At 41.3% G+C, this 25,076-nt stretch overlaps 1 protein-coding gene across 2 annotated transcripts in view; it reads left to right on the top strand.

Annotated features, from left to right (window-relative positions):
- Positions 1 to 25,076, top strand: part of LOC134567953 (chloride channel CLIC-like protein 1) — a 144,202-nt gene that overhangs the window by 64,500 nt on the left and 54,626 nt on the right. The window contains exon 14 of one of the 2 annotated variants that reach the window (XM_063426126.1): positions 625 to 760. The exons of the other annotated variant lie outside the window; for it this stretch is intronic. Within the exon in view, the coding sequence (XP_063282196.1) occupies positions 625 to 660 (36 nt within the window). The 3' untranslated portion in view covers positions 661 to 760. Of the gene's footprint in view, positions 1 to 624; positions 761 to 25,076 lie in introns of those variants that run through there. 2 annotated transcript variants of the gene reach the window in all.

Consider the following 25,076-nt stretch of genomic DNA (forward strand, 5'->3'; position numbering starts at 1 on the left):
CATAGTTAAAAAGGTATAGACATGTGATACAGTTACCACTCCATTTATCATCAGCTGAGAGAGAGAGAGGGTGTGTATAGTGGGGAGAGGAGAGAGAGAATGTGCTATTCACAGGGCTTTTACCAGGTTAGCCCTTTCTTCTGCTGGACACACCTCCCTCAGTCAATCCCTTAGGATGTAACAGAACCAGAGTGCCTCCTGGGGGATGGGGGATTGCACTGGAAGGGAGGTGTTTATCAACTGGTGAAAGGCCATATGCTTCACAGAGGACTCCATTATTGCCTAAGGGTAGAATGGGGCATGAATAATGTAAATAATATTTTTCTCATTTACCTAAATAATTGATGTAAATAACAGTCAGCATAATTCTCATGTTATCAACTATTAAAAGTACAATTCAAATTTTATTGAACAAACCTCCTAATGAGAACAGTATTTTTTTTAAACATAAAAAACGTACAATGCACTGTTCCAAATTATTACGCACAGTAAGTTTCAAAACACTTTATAGGTTGTAAATAACTGAAAATTGTCATTTGTTGTGTTTGCAGCATATTTACTGAAATCAAAAGCTATTTCAATCAAACTTATAACAACATTTTTACTTTTTAAACATTTTAACAGGTCACGTTACATTTTAACAAGGGATCCCTTATTTGATAGCAGCTTCACAAGTCTTGCATCCATTGGACAGTTTCTGCTTGAATTTGTTTGCAAGATGTCAGAATAGCCTCCCAGAGCTGCTGTTTGGATGTAAACTGCCTCCCACCCTCATATATCTTTTGCTTGAGGATGCTCCAAAGGTTCTCAATAGGATTGAGGTCAGGGGAGGATGGAGGCCACACTATGACTTTCTCTCCTTTTATCCCCATAGCAGCCATTGATGCAGAGGTCTTCTTTGCAGCATGAGATGGTGCATTGTCATGCATGAAAATTATTTTATTACGGAAAGCAGAGTTCTTCCTTCTGTACCAGGGAAGAAAGTGGTCAGTCAGAAACTCCACATACTTTGCAGAGGTCATCTTTACACCTTCAGGGACCTTAAAGGGGCCGACCAGCTCTCTTCCCATGATTCCGGACCAAAACATGACTCCACCACCACCTTGCTGACGTCCCAGCCTTGTTGGAACAGGGTGGCCGTCCACCAACCATCCACTTCTCCATCCATCTGGACCATCCAGGGTTGCACGGCACTCACTTTCTGCTTGTGAGCATTGGTTAGTGGTGGCTAAATATAAGGTTTATGCACAGTTGCAAGACTCTGGAGGACTCTACACCTTGATGTCTGTGGGACTCTAGAGGCACCAGAAGCTTCAAATATCTGTTTGCTGCTATGTAATGGTATTTTAGCAGCTGCTCTCTTGATCCGATGCATGGATCTGGCAGAAATCTTCCTCAATATGACTTTATCTGCACGGACCCGTCTGTGCTCTGAATCAGCCACAAATCTCTTAATAGTGCGATGATCTGGCTTAAGTTTTCATGAAATATCTAATGTTTTCATACCTCGTCCAAGCCATTGAACTATTTCACTCTTTTCGGCAGCGGAGAGATCCTTTTTCTTCCCCATATTGCATGAAAATGGTGCTCTGCTTAATAATGTGGAACACCCTCCTTTCGTAGTTTTTCCTTAACCCCTTAAGTCCGGCGGACGTATATTTACGTCCTTTTAAAAGCGGCTCTAAACGCCGCAGGACGTAAATATACGCCCGCCGTTTTTTTTTAACTTACCCGGTCGCCGGTGGTCCCACGCCGGCGATCGCGGTTGGGGGGACTCCCAGGGAGCCCCCCCCCCGAGGCAGATCTGCCTCCTCCGGTCCCTCCCGGTCATGTGAGAGTGAGGTCCTTGCGAGGACCTCACAATCACATGGCCGGTATAGCTGGCTCAGGCATTGCCAGCAGGGGGACCAACTGTAATGACAGTTGGTCCCCCTGCTGGCTGAAAATAAAATTAAGTTAAAAGTGTAAAAAAAAAAATATATATATACTTAGATCATATATATATATTATATATATATATATGATCTAAGTATATATATATATACACATATACACACATACACATACACCGTCTAGGTGTATTTTAATATTAATATATATATAATTATATATATATATTAATATCAAATTACACGTAGACTGATACTGATTAAATATATATATAATTATTGTTATATATATATTTATAAATAATATAAAAAAAAAATATGTAAATACATAAAAAAATTAAATAAAAAAAATAATTAAAAATAAAATATTAAAAAATATATAGATGTGTTTTATTCCGTTCTAACTGTATTGTGATATTAATATATATATATTTATATCAAAATACACGTAGAACGAAATAATATATATATCTATATACATAAATATATACGTATATATCACTATATATATACCTATATATAAATAAAAATATTTAAAAAAAAAATATATATATATACACGTATATATACACATGTATATATATACATATATTAATTCTACACATATATTTATGTAATAATTTTACATAATTAGGTATCCTAATTAATTACAATTAGCGGGACCTGCCTGACAACCCATGCCGAAAGTATAAGGAATTTAATTTGCTAGCACTATATTTAACCCTATAACTTTCCAAGACACCATAAAACCTGTACATGGGGGGTACTGTTTTACTCGGGAGACTTCGCTGAACACAAATATTAGTGTTTCAAAACAGTAAAATGTATTACAACGATGATATCGCCAGTAAAAGTGACGTTTTTTGCATTTTTCACGCACAAACAGCACTTACACGGACGATATTACTGCTGCAATACTTTTTACTGTTTTGAAACACAAATATTTGTGTTCAGCGAAGTCTCCCGAGTACAACAGTACCCCTCATGTACAGGTTTTATGGTGTTTTCAAAAATTACAGCGTCAAATATAAGGCTTGTGTTTCATTTTTTTCACATTAAAATTCGCCAGATTGCTTACGTTGCCTTTATGACCCTATGGTAGCCCAATAATGAAGATTACCCCTATGATGACATACTATTTGCAATAGTAGACAACCCAAGGTATTGCAAATGGGGTATGTCCAGTCTTTTTTAGTAGCCACTTAGTCACAAACACTGGCCAAAATTGGCGTTTTTTGCATTTTTCACACACAAACAAATACTAACGCTAACTTTGGCCAGTGTTTGTGACCAAATGGCTACTAAAAAAGACTGGACATACCCCATTTGCAATACCTTGGGTCGTCTACTATTGCAAATGGTATGCCATTATGGGTGTAAATTTATTTCCTGGGCTACTATACAGTCTCAAAGGCAACGTAACCAATCTGACAAATTTCAATTTCTAATGTAACACGCTATATTTGACCCTGTAACTTCCCAAAACACCATAAAACCTGTACATAGGGGGTACTGTTTTACACGTGAGACTTTGCTGAATACAAATATGTGTATTTTATTGCAGTAAAAGCAAACCGTATTATGACATTGACAGTTAAAATGTCATGTAGAACTAAAAAAATCAAAAAAAATCTTATTTTCTCCCATGTTTTTCATATTAAATTATGTTTCATAGCTAAATATTTGATATTAAATGAAAGCCCTGTTTCCCCTGAATAAAATGATATATAATAAGGGGGGGTGCATTTAATATGAAAGAGGTGAATTACGGTTTGACAGACATATAGCGCAAATGCCAGGTTTTGTTTACATTTTGTTTCGTTCACAACTTGTACATTTGGCTGCGGTGTTAAGGGGTTAAGGACTGAGCCAAATGTACACGTTGTGAACAAAACAAAACGTAAACAAAACCTGGCATTTGCGCTATATGTCTGTCCAACCGTAATTCACCTCTTTCATATTAAATGCACCCCCCTTATTATATATTTATTCAGGGGAAACAGGGCTTTCATTTAATATCACATATTTAGCTATGAAACATAATTTAATATGAAAAAAATGGGACAAATGTTCTACATGACATTTTAACTGTATATTTTAATGTCATAATACGGTTTGCTTTTACTGCAATAAAATACACATATTTGTATTCAGCAAAGTCTCACGTGTAAAACAGTACCCCCTATGTACAGGTTTTATGGTGTTTTGCGAAGTTACAGGGTCAAATATAGCACGTTACATTTGAAATTGAAATTTGCCAGACTGGTTACGTTGCCTTTGAGACTTTATAGTAGCCCAGAAATGAAATATACACCCATAATGGCATACCATTTGCAATAGTAGACAATCCAAGGTATTGCAAATTGGGTATGTCCAGTCTTTTTTAGTAGCCATTTGGTCACAAACACTGGCCAAAGTTAACGTTAATATTTGTATGTGAAAAATGCAAAAAACGCCAATTTTGGACAGTGTTTGGCCACTAAAGTGGCTACTAAAAAAGACTGAACATACCCCATTTGCAATACCTTGGGTTGTCTACTATTGCAAATGGAATGCCATCATAGAGGTAATTTTCATTCTTGGGCTATTATAGGGTTTTAAATGCAACGTAACCAATCTGGCGAATTTTAATGTGAAAAAAATGAAACACAAGCCTTATATTTGACGCTGTAACTTTTGAAAACACCATAAAACCTGTACATGCTCAACACAAATATTTGAACAGTAAAAAGTATCACAGCAATAATATCGTCCGTGTAAGTGCTGTTTGTGTGTGAAAAATGCAAAAAACTTCACTTTTACTGGCGATATCATCGTTGTAATACAATATACTGATTTGAAACACTAATAATTGAGTTCAGCGAACTCTACCGAGTAAAAAAGTACCCCCCATGTACAGGTTTTATGGTGTCTTGTAAAGTTATAGGGTTAAATATAGTGCTAGCAAATTAAATTCCCTATACTTTCGGCATGGGTTGTCAGGCAGGTCCCGCTAATTGTAATTAATTAAAATACCTAATTATGTAAAAATATTACATAAATATATATGTAGAATTAATATGTGTGTGTGTGTGTGTATATATATATATATAAAATAACTTATGCATAAACTCCTTCCATATTTCATTAAATCTACATATGCCAGGAATGTATTAAAATGTCTTGAAGCTCCCCGACCTAGTGGCCTACCATAAAGCCATTAGCCTCACGAGAATATACGATTGGGCGCATCCCCGTAACAACACCCAATGGGTACAGATCGAAGCCAACTTCTTTAAGACCCCACTCCATAACGTTCCTTGGCTAGGACAGGGGACGGATCTAATGACACGCAACGCTGCATTACACCCGACGATAACACACACCCTACAGACCTGGCATAAACTCAGGAAAGAAAAACACATAGCACCTCACCCATCACCACTATATCCAATAACGGAGAACCCATCCTTTCTCCCTGGCTCAAACCCAACAGCCTTCCAGAGCTTTCCTAAACAGACCCACACACTCTCCTTAGGCGACGTTCTCAACGACAAGGGAATATCCCCCCTAGAGGACCTAATTCCGAACACTGAACCTTCGGGTATGACCAGACTTAGACACTCACAGATTAAACACTTAATACAATCAAACCAAACACTTCTCCAAGGCCATAGAAACCTCACAGTATTTGAAACACAATGTTCACACCACACACTACGTAGGGGACTAATCTCATCGTTCTTTAAAACGATACGCCAACAACATGAGGAGACCCTACCAAACTTCACAACACAGTGGGACAGGGAGTTGAACACACAGACTCAAACAAAATATTGGCAGAAAATTTTCAAAAACATATTGCACACATCTAGGAGCAATAGCACCCATAAAGGCAATTACAAAAGAATAGCTAGGTGGCACTATACCCCCACCCGCATCAATAGATTCTTCCCTAACTCGCCCAACATTTGCTGGAGGTGCAAGCAAGTAGCATGAACCTCAAGCCACATTTGGTGGCTATGCCCTGTGATCCAAGATTATTGGGGAAAGATTGCCAACCTCATAGGTACTACAACGGGCATCAATCTTCCCAAGAAACCCGAAACCATGTTGTTCCTACTCTATCACCAACCTGTAGCCAAACACCAATGTATACTCCTCAACCACCTCCTAACAGCAGCGAACGCTCTCATTCCTACAATGTGGAAACAATCCACAGCCCCAACCATTAGAGCCTGGATAGCCAGAGTAGACTCCATTAGAATGATGGAAGAACTATCCTACTCTTTTACTCTTAAATATGACGAATACCACGCTACCTGGTCTCCTTGGCTCCAATTCCTCCAGGGGAACCATGGATAGTAGCCGGCTACCGACTCCGAAATCCAGTGCGGTAACCCTCCCAAATACGCACAGCACCAACCTTCCACCATGTTGGGCCTAATAACCTGATATCCTTTCAAAACTTATGTATGTAATAAATTTTTGTATGTGAAAAGCTATCGTGCCAAATACTGCTTGCATTCTCACATTAATGTCATACCACTGATGCAATATTTTACTTTCTCCAAAATGCGTTCTTTTGTTGTACTGCACTTTATTACTCAATAAAACTTTAAAAAATATAAAATAAAAAATAAAAATGTCTTGAAGGTGCAAATTTTAAAACCTTTATTTAGGACTTCAATTTCATTATCATTAAGCGGATGTGGAGATATTATTGATCCCAATGGGGATCACCGATTGTATCTTTTTTTCTTTCTTTTTCTTTCCTCCTCTGCATTCCCAAAACTTATTCTCCTCGTTCTTTTTAACGGAAAATCGTCCCTCCTCGGTTCTTTGTCTAAAAAAGTACATTCAATATTCTCATCCCTTAAAACTTCAAAACGATTACTTGTGGTTTTTATATATGGGACTCTCTCTCCTGGTTATTCTGTTCCCTCCTTTTTGTCTATTTGGGATATCGGTTTTATCATATTGCCTTTCTAAAATTATTTCTTACTTTTGTCCACTCTTCTCTCCCATCTCTACCGTCTCTTGGTTCCCAATCTCTATTAAGATGAACCACTGACTATTGTCTGGGGTATGTATTACGAGGTTTATAATTAGTCGAATCTTGGTTTGAACTCTGGTACATATATATTCCTATTTGGATGCTCCTTCCTAAAATGTTTTAGTCTCTCTTGTTCATAGTCCCTCTTATCCCTCTTATATTTCCAAATTTTTGTTTCTTTAATGTCAACTTCTATCTTTTCTAGACTCTTTTGGGTTCTTTTTGAGAGTTCGTTAAAGTCCTCTGTTTCCATACATGGTTGCAACTGCTGATGTATGGTCTGGACCTTTTCATCTATGTAGTTAGTGATTCAGATTTACACGCAATAAGGATACTCATGCATTCAAATGAAAATCTTTCCAATGCATCATCCCATATCCTTGAGTATTTCTCATTTTCTTTTTCAAAAGTGGGTGATTTTATTATTATATTGTGTTTTATGTTTTTTTTACTGTCTATTTTGTTATTTTTGTTCTTAAATCTTTTATGCTACAGCGTATGCATATAATTTTACTATAGACTTTTTTTTAACAAGTTTTTATTTTTATTTATTGGCTTATTATAATGGAAATTGTTTCTAGAAATTTTGAGTTAGGCGATATTCCCCTTTTTCCGAAATACTTTTTAAGAACATCATTTATGTGCCTATTTCTTCTATAAGAAAATAGATAGATCTTTTATATAGTATATAGTACTTTGTATGTAATACTTATAATATGGTTTTATTTGGAGAAATATACACACATGAATGCTGTGGAAATCAATTTTTTATATCCATATTTCGTATTTTATATGTATGTATTTGTTTACTTTGAAGATGTCTCTCTCTGTGCATATACATATTCTTTTGCATATATATTTTGCCTTATGAAATACACTGCTCTATAAAGGTATAAATATATAATTTTTTATGTATTCAAACTATTGTGAACATTTCCTCTGTATAATGAGGTTACAAAGCCGATTGGATAACGGCTGAAAGAACTCTTGAATAAAAAATGATCTCCAGTGGGAGGAGATACTGCTCGTTTGAGAGTCCCAGGGGCGAAACGCGTCATGGGACCACGGGACTAGGAACACATAAGTGGTTACCGCTTGTACACCGGCAAGAACTATAACAACCAGAGGGAGGAAGACGACGACGGTTACTGCTTCACTGCACTTCACTCCCTAAGGTTTGGTGAGCAGACGGTGACTTTGTTTTTACTTTCTGCAGAAGCTTTGTTTTTGCTCCCATTATCTATTAGTGAAGGAGTTGTATGAATATAGGTGAAAGGAGGAGCCAGCGTTGTAGGCTCTATCTCATCCTCTACATTCAACAAGACCTTCACTTTCCCATCCCTTTTGTGTCTTATTTTGTTTCCAATTTATTCCATTTTAATTAAATGTATCCACTATAATCTGTGTTATATGATACTCTCTTTCTGTTAGAACTATATATAGGGGTTGTAACATTTTATTTGATATTAATATTTCCTCCCTCCAGATAGGCAACTCATTTTCCTTAACCAGTCCATATACATTCCCAATGTTCTTAATTTCCCTTATTGTCTTTTCAATCTTGACTACCCACCCAAAATCAATTGCCACATCTACACATGGAACTTGTAGATTGTCACTGCTCCAAATCCTAGTACATACAGATATATCATGTGCATGTAGGCTGCTTAAAGGCTACATACAAACATGAGATACGATTGTTATATACTACCAAATTGATCTTTATTATTGCAATGCTAGATCTCATTACCTCCATCTAAGATCAGATAACAATATCATCTCTGGAGAGATGGCAGAACTCTTACCTCCTATGCAATTACTCACAGCTTGATTTAACTCTTTACAAACTGCAAAACAATTATTACTGCACAAAAATAATAACAAGAATTCATCAGGCACAGAGAGACAACAGAACTCTTATCTTCTATGTAATTACTCACACTTTGATTTAACTCTTTACAAACTGCAAGCAATTATTACGGCCCAAACAAAAACTTGATCTCTTTAATAGATAAAACATTATTTTCTACTAAACACAGTATAATGATTGTTGATATGATGCACTCCTATTTGAAGCTTATGCAGTCTACATATTTAAATCATCCTATCACGTCTTTAAGTTCCAATGGGTTCGTTCTCACATTGGAAAAATGTTCAGTCACCTCAGTCACATTTTCACTCACCTCATTGGACCATACGAACATGTTTCGGTTAGAATTTCCCGATATATACCCTATCTGTCACAATGGTCCTATCCCCCTTGAAGAGCTGCCTTACCGGCAAAATGCGCATCTTGCATGACTTGATACTGAGTCTTTTAGAATTGCCAGCTTCATTTTCACTGGCATTTCTAAATCCACACTACTAATTACTTACACTTGGACTCATGCTGTAATCTCAGAAGTAATTAGGATTTTATTAAAGACACGGAGGCTCCTATTATGCATATCTCTTTCTTTATTACTCTCAGCAGCAAAGATAGAGATGAATTAATAACTGAAATGAACAAAAAAGAAACTGTACAGTACACAAGCAACAATCACCTAAGACAGGAAGTGACTATAACAGGCTGTGACTCCCACAATCCCTCTCTTTCTTTGGTGCTCTCAGACCAGTTAAGTTCTAATTTATTGTGCTCTTATTGATGCTGTTTGTTGGTGTTTTATAGTAATATTTTGTTTGTATATATTTTGCTTGTATTGCTTTTTTAATTATCTGATACTTTAATAACTTGTACCTAGTGGTGTGTCCCTCCTGGGTCCCTTTCCCGCCTGAGCGGCTACCAGCTATCCGCCCTCTCCTTCCCCCCGCGGGTCGTGGGTGGCCAAACCTGATTTGAGGTCGGGCTCGCACTTGCGAGCCTCTGCTTATGGTAGCAGCGGCTCCAGCGTGTGTGAAGGTCGGGCTGCGTGGCTTCTGTTTATGTTCTCTATGGGTTATTCAACCCTATCCTTTTCTGTATATTTATCTAGTCTTTTCTCTTCTATTGCAGGCAATTCTTCTCTGTCAGTTAGCCTATCAGCCATTTTATGCAGGCTAAGGGTGATGGGCCTGAGGGCCAGCTTAATGATTTCCCTCAGGGGTTGCCTGAGGAGCATGTGGCATCTGAGGAATTTCAAACCTTATTAGTCTCCACAATGGTGTCTTCTCTCCAAAGGGTCTTTGCCTCTGCTATGGGAGCGGTGTCGTCATCGTTCTCCCAGACGCTTGCGCAGGCTGTTTTATTGCCCCCGGCGGCTACCCCTGCCCTACTGGGTACGGGGTTCCCTTCTGCCCCTGCCTCGCCCAAGGCCCGTAAGGCTACAGCGAAGGCCAAACACCTCACCTTCCACTCCTCGATGCAGGTTTCACCTGCCATGATGGACACGCTTGAGGCAGTCATAGATGGTGCGCTACCACCGTGCAAAAGAGCCCCTGGTCGGCAAAGGAGCCCCTGAGGTTTGTTTGGTGACAACTTTGAGAGAGATCTGGGGTCCTATGTAAAAACTTTCACTGGCATAGATAAGGCCCAGGCTAAGGTTTTTGGAGGGGCCAGGCGTAGCAGGAGCCGTCCACCCGGCCGTGGATTCCGGGGCTTGTTCAGAGCTAATCGAGGCTTCTTCTTCCCGTCATGAGGGAGACCCTGGAATTCCCACTACCCTAGAGGTGCTGCGTCGGGCAGACGCCCTTATGGTAAGTACCCCTTTTTCCCCCTCATGTTCACGAACGGGTGGCGGGCAGATTGGCCCAGTTTTACAACAGGTGGGCTGCCTTGACAGTAGACGCTTGAACAGTTCCTCTGTATAATGAGGTTAAAAAGCCGATTGGATCACGGCTGAAAGAACTCTTGAATAAAAGATGATCTCCAGTGGGAGGAGATACTGCTCGTTTGAGAAAGCCCCAGGGGTGAAACACGTCATGGTCTCACGGTAAATGAAAAAGCCAGAAGGAGAGCCAAAGGCCTTTGCTTCTACTGTGGCAAGGGAGGCCACTTCATCAGCTATTGCCCGATACGTCCTCCTCGCCCTAAACATAGCCATGTGGGGACTCTGTGTCACCATCCTACAAGTCCATCATGGCCTCTTTTTTGTTCAACTCTGCATGCTACTGTACTGCAAAGACCACCTAACCAGACCAATGGCACCATCACAGCCCTGGCTAACCCTGCTCCTGTTCCAGAGCCTCAAAAGGAGGCTGCTGTGGCTACCTTCCAATCCTCCGCTTCTGTCTCCCCTAAAGTTTCCTGCTCTAACACAGAGGATCTGTCCCCAGACTGCGTAATTGCCTCCAATGGAACCGTGGTCTGCAGGCAAGATCTAAAGGCCTTATGAGCAGGCTCTTAAGGCCAGAGCTGCATCCCCTTCTCGCCTCCTTGCCTCCACTGCCTTCTCAAAGAATAACAACCTGCAAAATGTTCCAACCCTGTCGGATCCTGATGATTCAGATGCCTATACAGACCTGGATTTCCTGTCTGAACCTGAACTGGACTAGTTAAAGCCATGTCTGTTTGCCCCCGGAAGTTGTTCCTTGTGGGGTGGCTCTGTCATGGCTCAGCGTGAGCCCTGCAGACAGCAAGGCATTACTACCCCTTTAAGAGACCTGGCTGGGTTTGAACTCACAGCTCCAGCATCCCAGTCAGGTTCTCTAGGGAGCTTCAGTTTTTGTTTGCATTTTTCTGCTTCCTGACCCCCTTGCCTGGATTAGGCAGCACTGATCCACCTGCAGTCCTTTTCCAATTAAGGTCAGCGGCACCTAATTAGCAGGCTGTAAAAGCCAGCCCTGCCTGAAACCTAGTATCTGGCCATTTTGCCTGTTTGGTGTTTCCTGACGGATCTTTGATTTGCTGCTGACTGATTTCCTGGACTCTGACCTCTGCCTGATTTACCGACTTTGTTAATCTGCTGCCAGCCCTGACTTCTGCTTCTCAGATGACCCTGCCTTTGGATTTTCCCTTAATCTGTACTGTGTTTTGGACTTTGCCTCCTCCTGTGCCATCTCCTGCAACTTGGCTCCAACTCCTGATAAACTGTTCCATAAGTCCCCAGGTGACTGTTACATTCTATAATACCCCCACCCCTTTGTTTTTGTCCATATATTAAACAGTTTCTTTCCTACACCTCCAATTCATCTCTAATACATGTGACAAAACCCAGATAACTGGATATTTGTACATGTTTTTCTTATTATATTGTATTTTAGCGTATGCATATAATATTACTATAGACTGTTTTTGTTTTTTTTAACAATTTAAAAAAATAATAATAATTATTGGCTTATTACAATGGAAATAGAAATTTTGAGTTAGGCGATATTCCCCTTTTTCCGAAATACTTTTTGGGAACATTATTTATGTGCCTATTTCTTCTATAAGAAAATGGATAGATATTTTATATAGTATATAGTACTTTGTATGTAATACTTATAACATGGTTTTATTTGGAGAAATATACACACATGAATGCTGTGGAAATCAATTTTTTTTATATCCATATTTCGTATTTTATATGTATGTATTTGTTTACTTTGAAGATGTCTCTCTCTGTGCATATACATATTCTTTTGCATATATATTTTGCCTTATGAAATATTATTTTTATGTATTAAAACTATTATGAACATTTCCTCTGTATAATGAGGTTACAAAGCCGATTGGATCACGCCTGAAAGAACTCTTGAATAAAAGATGATCTCCAGTGGGAGGACATACTGCTCATTTGAGAAAGCCCCAGGGGCGAAACGCGTCATGGGACCACTGGACCAGGAACACGGAAGTGGTTACAGCTTGTACACCGGCAAGAACTATAACAACCAGAGGGAGGAAGACGTCTGTTACTGCTTCATTGCACTTCACTCGCTAGGGTTTAGTGAGCAGATGGTGCACTTTGTTTTTACTTGCTGCAGAAGCTTGTTTTTTTTTAATGTAAATACCATTTAAAGTTAATTTTTTCTGATAATGCTAGTCAGAGCATCTATTTGGATCCCACGTACTCTAGGGACTGATCCTCCCTGAGCTATAAAACTTGTGAGTTTTATTCTTACAGGGTTTTAGTCTTTTATATGATTTTAATAACTCGATTGCACTGGGAGTGCTTCTTTTGTTCCCCTCTCACATAAATCATCAGTGTATATTTGCAGGTTATAAGTATATATGCACATATGTGTTTGTTATGTTTTGAGTGTGGGATAACACCAATTGTATTTACAAAACCCAACCCAGTGCCCACATCTCCCAGAACCTTACCCAAGACAACCCATCTATTCCTAGTCCTGCTACTTGTCACCCATCTGACTAAAACCTTTCCAATAGTGGATGTGACCCTAGAACAGTTCTGAAAGTTTGATAAACAAGCCAATCTGTTAGTTTAATCAATTGGAAAGTAACATTCCTGATATTATGGGTAGGTCTCAATTAACGGTTTTGTAAATGACCACTAGAGATCACTCTAATCTCCTGACACTCATGTCTGCTCCCATTATCCATTAGTGAATGAGTTGTATGAATATAGGTGAAAGGAGGAGCCAGCATTGTAGGCTCTATCTCTTCCTCTACATTCAATAAGACCTTCACTTTCCAACCCTTTTTGTGTGCTATTTGTTTTCCAATTTGTTCAATTTTAATTAAATGTATCCACTATAATCTGTGTTATATGATACTCTCTTTCTGTTAGAACTACATATAGGGTTAGTAACATTTTATTTGATATTAATATTTTCTCCCTCCAGATATGCAACCCATTTTCATCAACCAGTCCATATACATTCCCAATGTTCTTAATTTCCCTTCTTGTCTTTTTTTTTTTTAAATGCCTTGATAGAATCACGTTGTTTTAGACAAACAATCTTGACCACCCACCTAAAATCAAGAGCCACATCTACACACGGAACTTGTAGATTGTCACTGCTCCAAATCCTAGTCCATCCAGATATATCATGTGCATGTAGCCTGCTTAAAGGAGTAGTATTTAATTGGGAACCACTTTTAGTTAAGTTGTCCGTAAAGTCTTTGGTGGATAGATCTGTAGTTGCATATATGGAACTGGTGTTGGTTTGGCCTGTGACAAGCTGTTCCATCAAGACCCAGGTGAGTATCATAATGTTGAGTGAAATCTTTTACAGATTTTTCCAAAAGTACCAAGATGGTAGAGATCAAGAAGGAGCATCAGTTCTTAGCAGATAACTCTGTACCTGGGGAACAAGCCCCTTTGTATAATTTACATTGGTCTACACGGACCCACTTATATAGCACTCTGCATTTCTAAAACTGTTATGCCCAATGTTTCTATGATTACGTGTGTCTGTTCTGCCTGGGAATTCTGCAATAGATCCTGTATCTGGACCTGTCTGCTGTAGATGATACCTGCTCTGGAGGAGGTTTATCTGCTAAGCGGCTTGTTCTCTACAGCTGACTTCTTGAGATGCTGTGTTCTGGATTCTGTTTCCTGGCAATGCTCCTGTTCTTGAGTGGACCTTCTTTCCTGGCTGGTGGTTCCTTTGCTAGAGACCTCTCTGAAGTAAGCGGAGTGGTTCTAGAAGGCATTGTGAGCTGTGAACTCCACTCCTGGTTATCAAGACTAGAGATTGGGATTCTTTGCTATTGTAAGTCTTGAAGTCTTAGCCGCTGGATCCTCGTTCTTTTCCTTGTCTCTGCAGGAGAGCTGCTTGTTGCGCCCAGAGGTCACTCCTTAAAATGGGAGTTATGTCAGGACCTGCTCTGTCCTGTTAAGATGTCTGACCATGGCTTTTTTTTTTTTTTTTTTTTTTTACAATTCTTGTTTAGTTTTTCTGGTTTTCTATTCTATGTCTGGTTTTCTTTATGCTGGGTTTTCTGGGTTCATTCCTGTATTCCGTTCCTGGAATTCCCAGTCTCATGGATTCCTTTAAATGTTTGTTTTATATTGCCACACCCTTTCCTTTTCCATTAATCCTTTTGTTTCAGTTGGTTCCTGCAAGCAGTTGCTCCAAGTCCTCTGCCCCTTTCTTGCAGGTAAGTACTTTGGCGCATACATCTTGGCCATTAATGTATGTCTACATCTCCAATGTTTTACATATATAGTACTTAGTTTTGTCTCCTCTTGTTTTGCCTTATATATCGACTTAGTGGTAGGTCAGTAAGTGTCACTGAAGCTCATGTGTCAGTACGAATCTTAGTGTGTTGTCTTAATCTTAGTCTGTTGTTGGCCATAATTCCATTCACGTAAGGGCGTCTTGCATGGTCCATAAATGTGTTACAAATAGGAACCATGTCATCCAGTGATAGTCATTCCAAAAATGAAATCCGACTCAAAAAATCAGAATCAGAATCAACTTCACCCTCTTTATTCATTTTAGAGTTGCTAGTCACTGCTCCCTGTACAGTCCTCATTCTCAAAGCCTCCCGCGCAAGACCATATAGATTGGTCTTAGGCAGTGGATGAGAATGGCGTCCCTGACCTGTTTTATCTGGGGGTTTATTTCGGTCAATCTTTTCATGTACTTTTTTATCTATTCTTTCTTTGAAAGGCCCAGAGGGATGTGCATGCCATCCCTCGGTCTGGTCTATCTTTGCCTTTCTACAATAACTCTTTCTGAGACCACTTCTGTTGCAATAATAACCATTTTCTTGCGAAAATAGTCCCTCTGAATGGAATCTCTGGGAGATTTTGCTTCCCTTCATTAGTATAATTTCACCTTGTGGCGTAATGTAACACCTTTCCTCGCTAAATTTTGCCTAGCTTTTCCTATAATAGTAAGAACTCCTTCCAGAGGATCTTTTTCCTCTGCTGTCATTTGCACTCCGGGATCTAAATAAGTGAATTTTTTTAATCAGGTATTGCAGTATATACTTAGGGGTTTGGTCTGGTGATATACGGTGGGCTAGTCGGTACACTTGTTCAAATTTAGAGGCAAAAACCCAAGGATCATCCTGTAAGTGTACCTTCATTTCAGCAAGTGAATGACTGTCTAAATCTCTTTCTCCTGTTATCAATTTGGAGATAGCTCTAAGCCTGTCTCCTTCTGTCCCCCATTAAATTAGTAAATGTTGCTACCAAAACAAGTCATTGATTGAATGGAAAGTAAACTAAATTAACATAGTAAAAAAGGTATAGACACGTGATACAGTTACCACTCCATTGATCATCAGCTGAGAGTAAGAGAGAGAGGGTGTGTATAGTGGGGACTGGTTTTGCCTGGTGAAAGGCCATGTACTTCACAAAGGACTCCATTATTGCTTAAGGGTAGAATGGGGCTTCAAGAAATATAAAATATCCTCACTCAAAACAGAACAGAGAGACTGCTTAAAAATGAGGCTATACACAGTAGTAAAATCTATCTAGGAACCAAAATAAGTAGATGAGTCAGGGTGAATACTAAAGCTTAGTGAATACTAATTTGCTTTTCACTGACTGAAAAGTAACTCAAAATAATCCCTATAGTAAAGACTTTATTTGAAGTGGCCAAGCAAAGGGGCATCTTAAATGTTAATTTAATCTGATTCGCAAGGTAAAAGGAGATTGTCTATTTCCTATAATGGATGTTCACTCCCATTAGTGAACATGATATGAGGCTTAACAAATGTAAAATCCTGGTATCCACAAAGTGAATATAACAGAAAGAAAAAAGAGGGAATAAGACAAAGATACAGTACTTAAGCTCTAAAACTGGAAAAATAGCAGTCCACCAAATCCTATAAAACATACAGGCAATACACAATAAAATGTGGGTATCCAGGAGCTCAAAGGTTAAATCACGATGAATAAATTAATAAAAAATATGTATATCATATTCTACAAATAGTTAAAAATAAATAAAAAACCGAGAACAAATGACTTCTTAATAGAATGCCTAAAACCACTAAAACATAGAAATCCAAAAGGCAGTCTGAGAGGAATTAACGCTTCAGTTTGTCTGCAGTCCCATCAATATTAAGAGTCTCTTATTGTATCATAAATAACCTGTATCCTGCTTGTATAAACACAGGATTAAGTAGGTCCTTATGAAGTTAATATATTTTTCATATAAGAAAGATAATAGATAAAATTATAAATGGGCGTATTAGTACAGAGAACTAATAGCCTCAAACACAGTCTTAGGTGACACAGTATGAAAGTAAATTTCAAACCTTGTAAGAGTAAAGAAAAAATATGTAGTGCAGGAAAAAAAATACTAAACCAAAAAAAATGCTGATGCATATACAAAAAAGAAGAGTGACTTGTTCTTTTAAAGAAAATAGATGAATTTTATTCACAGATACTAAAAATAGCTTCCAATAAGAAAAGTTAAAAAATAACGATCATTTTGGACTCCATAGTGATTTTATATTTTGCCACACCAACACCGGGGAGGAAGTGTTACAACTGTTTCTAATGGAACACTTTTTCCGGGATTTATCCTTGGACTTTCAAGACTGGGTGCAAGACCGTCGTCCCCTTACCTTAAATGACGCTGCCCGATTAGCGGATGAGTATGCAGAAACTCAAAAGGTGAGCCAAAGCACCCCCCGACAGCCTGCTCATGTGGAACAACGTACCCCAGTTTCCACCCCTCGCCCAGAGTTCCGTGCTCCCGTACCCCCGGGCCCCTCGCCCCTTTGCCCCCAGGGGTCCAACAACTGCCCAAGACTTTTCTAAGACTGCTTGTCATCGGTGCCACAACACCAGGCATATTGCCAGATACTGCGCCTTGGGATCCTCCACTACCATCTGGAGGCGTCCCTCACCCACCGCTGAAACTGCAATCCCTTAGACCATTGCATGGAGACCGAGCTGGGCACTGAGGAATGCCTGGGCATCCTATATGAGGCTGATCCGGTGCAAGCTGCATCCCCAGACAACCGCCAGCAACACTGCCAAGAGGTTCGGGTGAATGGCCAGGTAGCCCAAGGCCTGAGGGACACCGGCGCTACCATCACTTTGGTGCAATTACATTTGGTCAAACCAGAGCATCTGTCCACCCACACCGTTGCTGTTCGTGTTGCTGGAGGAGCTGTCTTCCGCCTCCCTACTGCCAGAGTACACCTAGACTGGGGAGTCAGATCTGGAAAAACCACTGTAGGGATTATGGATAATTTGCCTGCAGAAGTCTTGCTGGGCAACGATATGGATCCCTTGGCTTCTGCCTATTTACCCACCAGCACTGCTACCGCTTGCCCAGTGACCACTCGATCGCAGACCCTTGTTGCCAAGAACCCTACACCAGGACGGTAGACCCAGGTAAGCACACCACCGACCCTTCCCCCGACTGTAGTTAATAGACCCTTAGCTTGGGATACCCCAGAGGAGTTTGGGAGGGAAACCAGAGAGGATCCCTCCAAAAGTACCGGGAGAAAGCCGAGACTGGGAGGGGGATGAGTATGAACGGCTTATATGGGATAATGATAGGCTGTATAGATTGATGGAAGGTAGGAATAGAGGCTGTGCCCCTTCGCAGAAACGCCAACTAGTAGTACCCAGGAAGTACCGGTTGGAGCTTCTCCGAATCGGACACAATATCCCCTTGGCAGGACACCTGGGTGGTAACCGCACAACTTACAGGATTACCCAGACCTTCTTTTGGCCGGGGATCTCGAAGGATGTGCGACGTTACTGCAGCACGTGTGACGTCTGCCAGCGAGTAGGGAAAAGAGGGGACCACCCTAAGGCCCGACTGTTACCCATGCCAGTGATCGAGGAACCATTTAGCAGGGTGGCAGTCGACCAAGTGGGACCTCTACCCAACCCCAGTGCATCCGGTAAGAAATACATTCTTACCATGGTGGACTACATTACCCGCTATCCGGAGGCCGTCGCTCTGATGAATATCCAGGCTGACACTGTCGCCAGTGCCTTGGTCGGGATCTTCACCAGAGTGGGGTTCCCGAATGAAATACTGTCTGACAGGGGGACTCTGTTTACCGCAGAACTAACTCATCAGTTATGGAAGGTCTGTGGTATCAAACCCCTACTCAGCCTGCCTTACCGCCCCTAGACTAACGGTCTCTGTGAGTGTTTTAATGGTACCCTAAAACAGTTGCTGCGGACCTTCACAGACGAGTACAGAAACTGGGAGCGATTTCTGCCGCACCTCTTGTTCGCATATCGAGAGGTGCCCCAGGAATCCACTGGGTTCTCCCCTTTCAAACTGCTCGATGGAAGAAGGGTGCGAGGACCCCTCGACCTCATCCGTGAGCACTGGGAGGGGGAGATGGAACATGAGGGTGTCCCCATTGTGCCATACGTTCTGGAGATGCAGAAATTATGGTATGACCGGGGCGCCCGCAAGAGGTTGTTCCAGGTGGGACAGAAGGTCCTGGTGCTTAGACCAGTCAAGGGAAATAAGCTCCAGGCCTCCTGGCAAGGCCCTTACAAGGTGGTGGCGCAAACCTGCGACACCACCTATGTGATTGCCAGCGATAGAGATGAAAGGATTCAGTAATCCTTCCATGTTAACCTACTGAAAAAGTATCAGTAGAGGCCAGAGAATTTTGCGGCCATATGTATCCTCGCTACAGAAGACCCTGACAGTCTGCCTATCCCCGATGTCCTAGCTCGCCCGGCGACAGGTAGCCTGCTCAGTACTGTTCAGATAGGGGAGTGCTTAAACCCCGCAGAAAAGGGGCAACTTAGCTGCTAGCTGAAAAGGAATTAACTTTCTCTTAAGAGCCATGGTACACTATCCTAGCGACTCCCCACGTAGAGACCCCTGGACAAGCACCCCTCAGACAACCCCCCTACCAAATCCCGAGGCAGTTAAGGAGGGGATGAGGAAAGAAATACAGGAGATGCTTAAGTTAGGAGTCATAGAGCCATCTGACAGCCTCTGGGCCTCTCCAGTCATTTTGGTTCCCAAGAAGGACGGAACCACATGGTTCTGTGTCGACTATAGATGCCTCAATGACCATACAGTGACCGATGCTTACCCAATGCCCGAGTGGATGAGCTATTAGATCGCATTACCAGGGGACGCTTTCTGACCACTATCGATCTGTGCAAGGGCTACTGGCAGATCCCCCTGGCCAAGGAGGCTATCCCCAAGTTTGCACTCGTCACCCCATTTGGCCTGTACCAATTTAGGGTCATGCCATTTGGGATGAAGAATGCCCCAGCCACGTTCCAATGCTTGGTGGATAGGCTCCTTGATGGCTTCCAGGATTTTGCTTGTGCGTACCTGGATGACATTGTGATCTATAGTGAGACATAGGGAGAGCATTTGAAGCATGTAGAGACTGTACTGAACCAGATTCGGGCCGCAGGCCTGACTCTGAAACCAGAAAAGTGCCACTTGGGCATGGCCGAAGTCCAGTACTTGGGACACCGGGTAGGGTGTGGGAAGCAGCGTCCCGAGCCGGTCGAGGCCGATGCCAATTGGCCCACACCCCACACCAAGACCCAGGTACTGGCTTTTCTAGGGACAGCTGGGTATTACAGGAAATTCGTCCCTGACTATACCGCCATTGCTAAGCCCCTGACGGATCTAACTAAAAAGAACCTCCCTAGAGTAGTCCTGTGGTCTCCCTCCTGTGAAGCAGACTTTCAAGCCTTAAAGAAAGCTCTAATCAACGCCCCTGTATTATCTGCCCCCGTCCCTAACAAACGATTTGTTGTTCATACAGATGCTTCCATGTATGGGCTGGGGGCAGTTCTGAGCCAGATCAGGGAAGATGGAGGGGAGCACCCTGTCGCATACCTTAGAAGAGAATTGTTACCCAGGGAGGTGAGCTACGCGGCAGTGGAGAAAGAGTGCCTGGCCCTGGTCTGGGCTCTAAAGAAACTCCCCCCATATTTATACGACCAGGAATTTACTCGTTACGGACCACAATCCCCTTGTTTGGTTAAACAGAGTGGCAGGAGCTTGCAATGGAGCTTGGCCCTCCAATCCTATAACTTTTTCACCCAGTATCGACCTGGCAAGCGTAATGGCAACGCAGATGGACTATCCAAGCAAACCGAACTTATACCCTCATAGCAGCCCGGACATCCCCAAGCTGACCTGAAAAGGATCAAGCCGGGTCTGCCGGGGTGTTCCACAAAGGGGAGCCGTGTAACAAAACCCCTGTTTAAATCGTATATTTGCTGCATGGAACTGAGAACAGAGACTATTCGTTTGTTTGCCTTCACTAAAATGGATCAATCGTGCATTTGGCCATAATCATTTGTATGGAACACTGCATTGTAAGTTTTTTTATGTTTAAAAAAAAAACTGTTCTCATTAGGAGGTTTGTTCAATAAAATTTGAATTGTACTCTTAATAGTTGATAACATGAGAATTATGCTGACTGTTATTTACATCAATTATTTAGGTAAATGAGAAAAATATAATTTGCATAATAATTTGGAACAGGGTGTACTAGGTAAATATATCTTGGTATGTTAATGTCTCTAAAAAGCACTTAAAAGACTAGCTGAAAGGTTATGCAGCATAGATATACGATAAAGCCGTTCTCCCTGTTAATCTTGCTAGACAGTCAGGGGTTTATAAAAGAGAAAGGTGAAATTAAGTGCTATAAAAATTATACAATGCTAAGATGTGCATGGTATAATGCACCAACATAATGTGTGCCCTGTGAGTGGAAAGTTGCCTGACACGCGTTTCAGTGCACTGCGTGTGCACCTTCGTCGGGGGTAAAATATACACTGGCTCTGTATCAACTTTTAAACTTTTAGCCCCACGTGGGGTCCATGACCGGCAACCAATCCAATGGTGCCGTGTGGTTGTAATTAGAGTTGAGCGGACACCTGGATGTTCGGGTTCGCTGAGTTCGGCCGAACTTTGTCAAAACGTTGAACCAACGTTCAATGGGGTCAATGGGGACCCAAACTTTTGGGCACTAAAATGCCTCTAAATAGTCCTGGAAAGGGCTGGAGGGCTAGGAGTAGGACAAGTGCCCTGCAAACAAATGTGGATAGGGAAATCACTTAAAATAACGTAAAATAAGCAGCTGCTTAGTAGATAACTCCCTAATTCCCACGGTATTAGGGAGCTATCTACCAAAAGGCTGAAAGACCTAAATTGGTCTTTCAGCCACATTTACTAATACTAAGTAAAGATTACTTAGTTTTAGTAAATTCAGCCCCTACTCGCTATACCGCGAGTAGGGGCATGTCTAGTAAACAGTGAGCAGCCAGTGGCTGCTCACTGTAAATTTAAAAAAAAATAAAATAAGAGAAATAAGGGCTCTAAATAAGATTGAGGGGGGGACCTACTGTCCTCCCCCTGGCCCCCACCCGTGACACAGAGCACTCTGATTGGCTGGATTTCAAGCTAACCAATCAGAGTGCTCTGTCATTTTACACAGCGTGGGGAAATTCCAAAGAACTTTCCCACGCTGTGCAAAATGACTCATAACACTGATTGGATGGCTTGAAATACAGCCAACCAGAGTGCTCTGTGTCATTCTGCACAGTGTGGGAAAGTTCTTTGGAATTTTCCCACGCTGTGTAATTTGACTCATAACTCTCTGATTGGTTACTTTCAATCCACCAATCAGTGGAAAAATTCCAAAGAACTTTCCCACGCTGTGTAAAATGACACAGAACAGGGGGCCCAAAACCGGGGTTCAGTGGATAATCATAACGGAGACCACCCTAGGTACCCCCCCTACAACAGGTGACCGACGGACCCGACAATAAGACCTGCAACGGGGCCGCCTTCGGGACCCTTTCCCGACACCCGTAGAGCAAACCACCAAACCCGGTGAACCAACAGGAACGACCCAGAGACACACCTTCGAACAAGCCAGTTCACCTAGAATAAAGCAGTTGATTAGAGATCAATAGCAACCTTGACGGGATAATACACTTTCACCCCACACGGTCTCATGACCCGAAAAGACTACCCCCTCCCCACCCCAAAAGTATCCGCACACGGAGGAAATACAGACATACACAGCCACAGACATATGAATGACAAGGGGACAACGCATCAACCCGGGACTACAACCCATTGTCAAACTGCTAACATACACAACTGTACTAAAATATATCAAAGCGTACCCTGCGATGGTACAAATGTGAACAGAAGGCACTGTTATACCCCACCCCCACCACCCTCCTCTTCTTTTCTGTATCCCCTTCCCTGAATACTGGTATATATACAAAACCAATAAATAAAGAATGATTTTAAAAAAAAAGACACAGAGCACTCTGGTGGATTTCAAGCTAACCAATCAGAGTGATGTGACCGGTAAATGTAAAGATGTGCATGTCAGTCTCTTCATTTACCTGTCAGAGCACTCTGATTGAATGGCTTAAACCCACCAGAGTGCTATGAGCCTTTATTAGCCTTCCCCCGCCCTGCAGAGCTCAGTCTGCGCGGAGCCCTACAGGTGAAGATGGAATTTAGTTTTTGCACTTTTTTTTTTTTAGTGCGTCAGTTATTATGGATTTTTATTTGGCTTTTTGGGGGCTGAAAAAAGAATATTTTAGAAGAGAAGACATCAAATGGTAAGTTTATTTATTTTTATTTTACAGGTATCTAGGATATGGTCCCCCCTCATTATTTTTAGGATGAGGGGGGTAGGTAGGGGTTATTTTTTTGGGGGGGGGTTAAGTTTTTATTTAGGGCCCCCACCCACCGTGCAGGAGTGGGTGCCGGGGGGGAGGACAATAGGTCCCCCCTCTTATTCTAAATTTAGGGCCCCCACCCACCGCTGAGGTGTGGGGGCCGGGGGGAGGACAGTAGGTCCCTCCCCTAAATCTTATTTAGGTCCTCCACCCACCACGCAGGGGTGGGGGCCGGGGGGAGGATAATAGGTCCTTATTTTACTTTAGGGCCCCCACCCGCCGTTCAGGGGTGGGGGCCAATAGGATTTTTTTTTTTTTTTTACAGTGAGCAGCCACTGGCAGCTCACTGTTTACTAGACATGCCCCTACTCGTGGTATAGCGAGGAGGGGCTGAATTTACTAATACTAAGTAATTTTTACTTAGTATTAGTAAATGTGGCTGAAAGACCAATTTAGGTCTTTCAGCCTTTTGGTAGATAGCTCACATGTTGCACTGGCCAATCACAGCCATGCCATTAGTAGGCATGGCTGTGATTGCTTTTAAGGGCACACGAGTCAAACGCTTGTTGATTGGCTGCCCTGCAGCCTTTCAAAATGTGCCATTAAAACACCGAACTCCAACCCGAACACACAGTGAAATGTCCGTGTTCGGGTCTGTGGTCCAAAAACCGTAATGTTCGGTACAAACCCGAACTTTACAGTTCGGGTTCGCTCCACTCTAGTTGTGATTAAGTGTTTTCAGGTTTCTTTACTTTATTGTGGGACAGCCCCTCTTAACCAGCCAATAATGATAGTTTTGGTACTGACCTTGACGGTCATATGTAATTGGGTTAGTTATTATTCTATCAGGTAGCTGTTTAACCCTTTGTTGTACATATGGGGCAGTGAATCTTCCATTAGATTTAATTATATCGTCTGGAGTTAATTTTCATTATGAATATCCTTATTAATGTGCAGTCTCAATGATGGAGAAAGCACTGCTTAAGCAAGTAATAAAAATTTTTTATGTCATCTAATTTAGTCAGTATCTGTTTTAAATATTCATTTATTTCATTCAGTCATTTAAACCTCTTCTTATCCTCTTTGTTATAATTTGTGTTTCAGTCTGTGCTTATATAGATCGAAAGATCTTGAGATGAGCTTTATGAATGATTAACTCCCTTGTTGATTTATGCTTAGAGATGTACATGTAGCTAAAATATCTAACGGATATCATTGGCATACAGTTTGGCTGTTAATCAGTCCCCCCACTTATTACATATAGCTATACATGTAAAAGTTTGAAAGTTAATGTCTGGGTACACTATATGTTTAAGACTATTTTTTCCAATATTGGAAAAGTGTTCTAAAAGTATTTTGTGTAAAGTTCTTCCCGTTCTACCAACGTATTGTATCACACATTTACATTGTAATAAATAGATAACATTTTTACTTTTGCAGTTTATAAAATGTTTAATTTGAAAGGTTTCTTTTGTTACAAAACTTTCAAAATTCTCTGACATTCTTGTTTGGTATTGCAGGTACAGGGAGTGCAGAATTATTAGGCAAATGGGTATTTTGACCACATCATCCTCTTTATGCATGTTGTCTTACTCCAAGCTGTATAGGCTCGAAAGCCTACTACCAATTAAGCATATTAGGTGATGTGCATCTCTGTAATGAGAAGGGGTGTGGTCTAATGACATCAACACCCTATATCAGGTGTGCATAATTATT

This window comes from Pelobates fuscus, chromosome 7 (assembly GCF_036172605.1).
Source record: "Pelobates fuscus isolate aPelFus1 chromosome 7, aPelFus1.pri, whole genome shotgun sequence".
In the NCBI taxonomy this organism is placed as follows: Eukaryota; Metazoa; Chordata; class Amphibia; order Anura; family Pelobatidae; genus Pelobates; species Pelobates fuscus.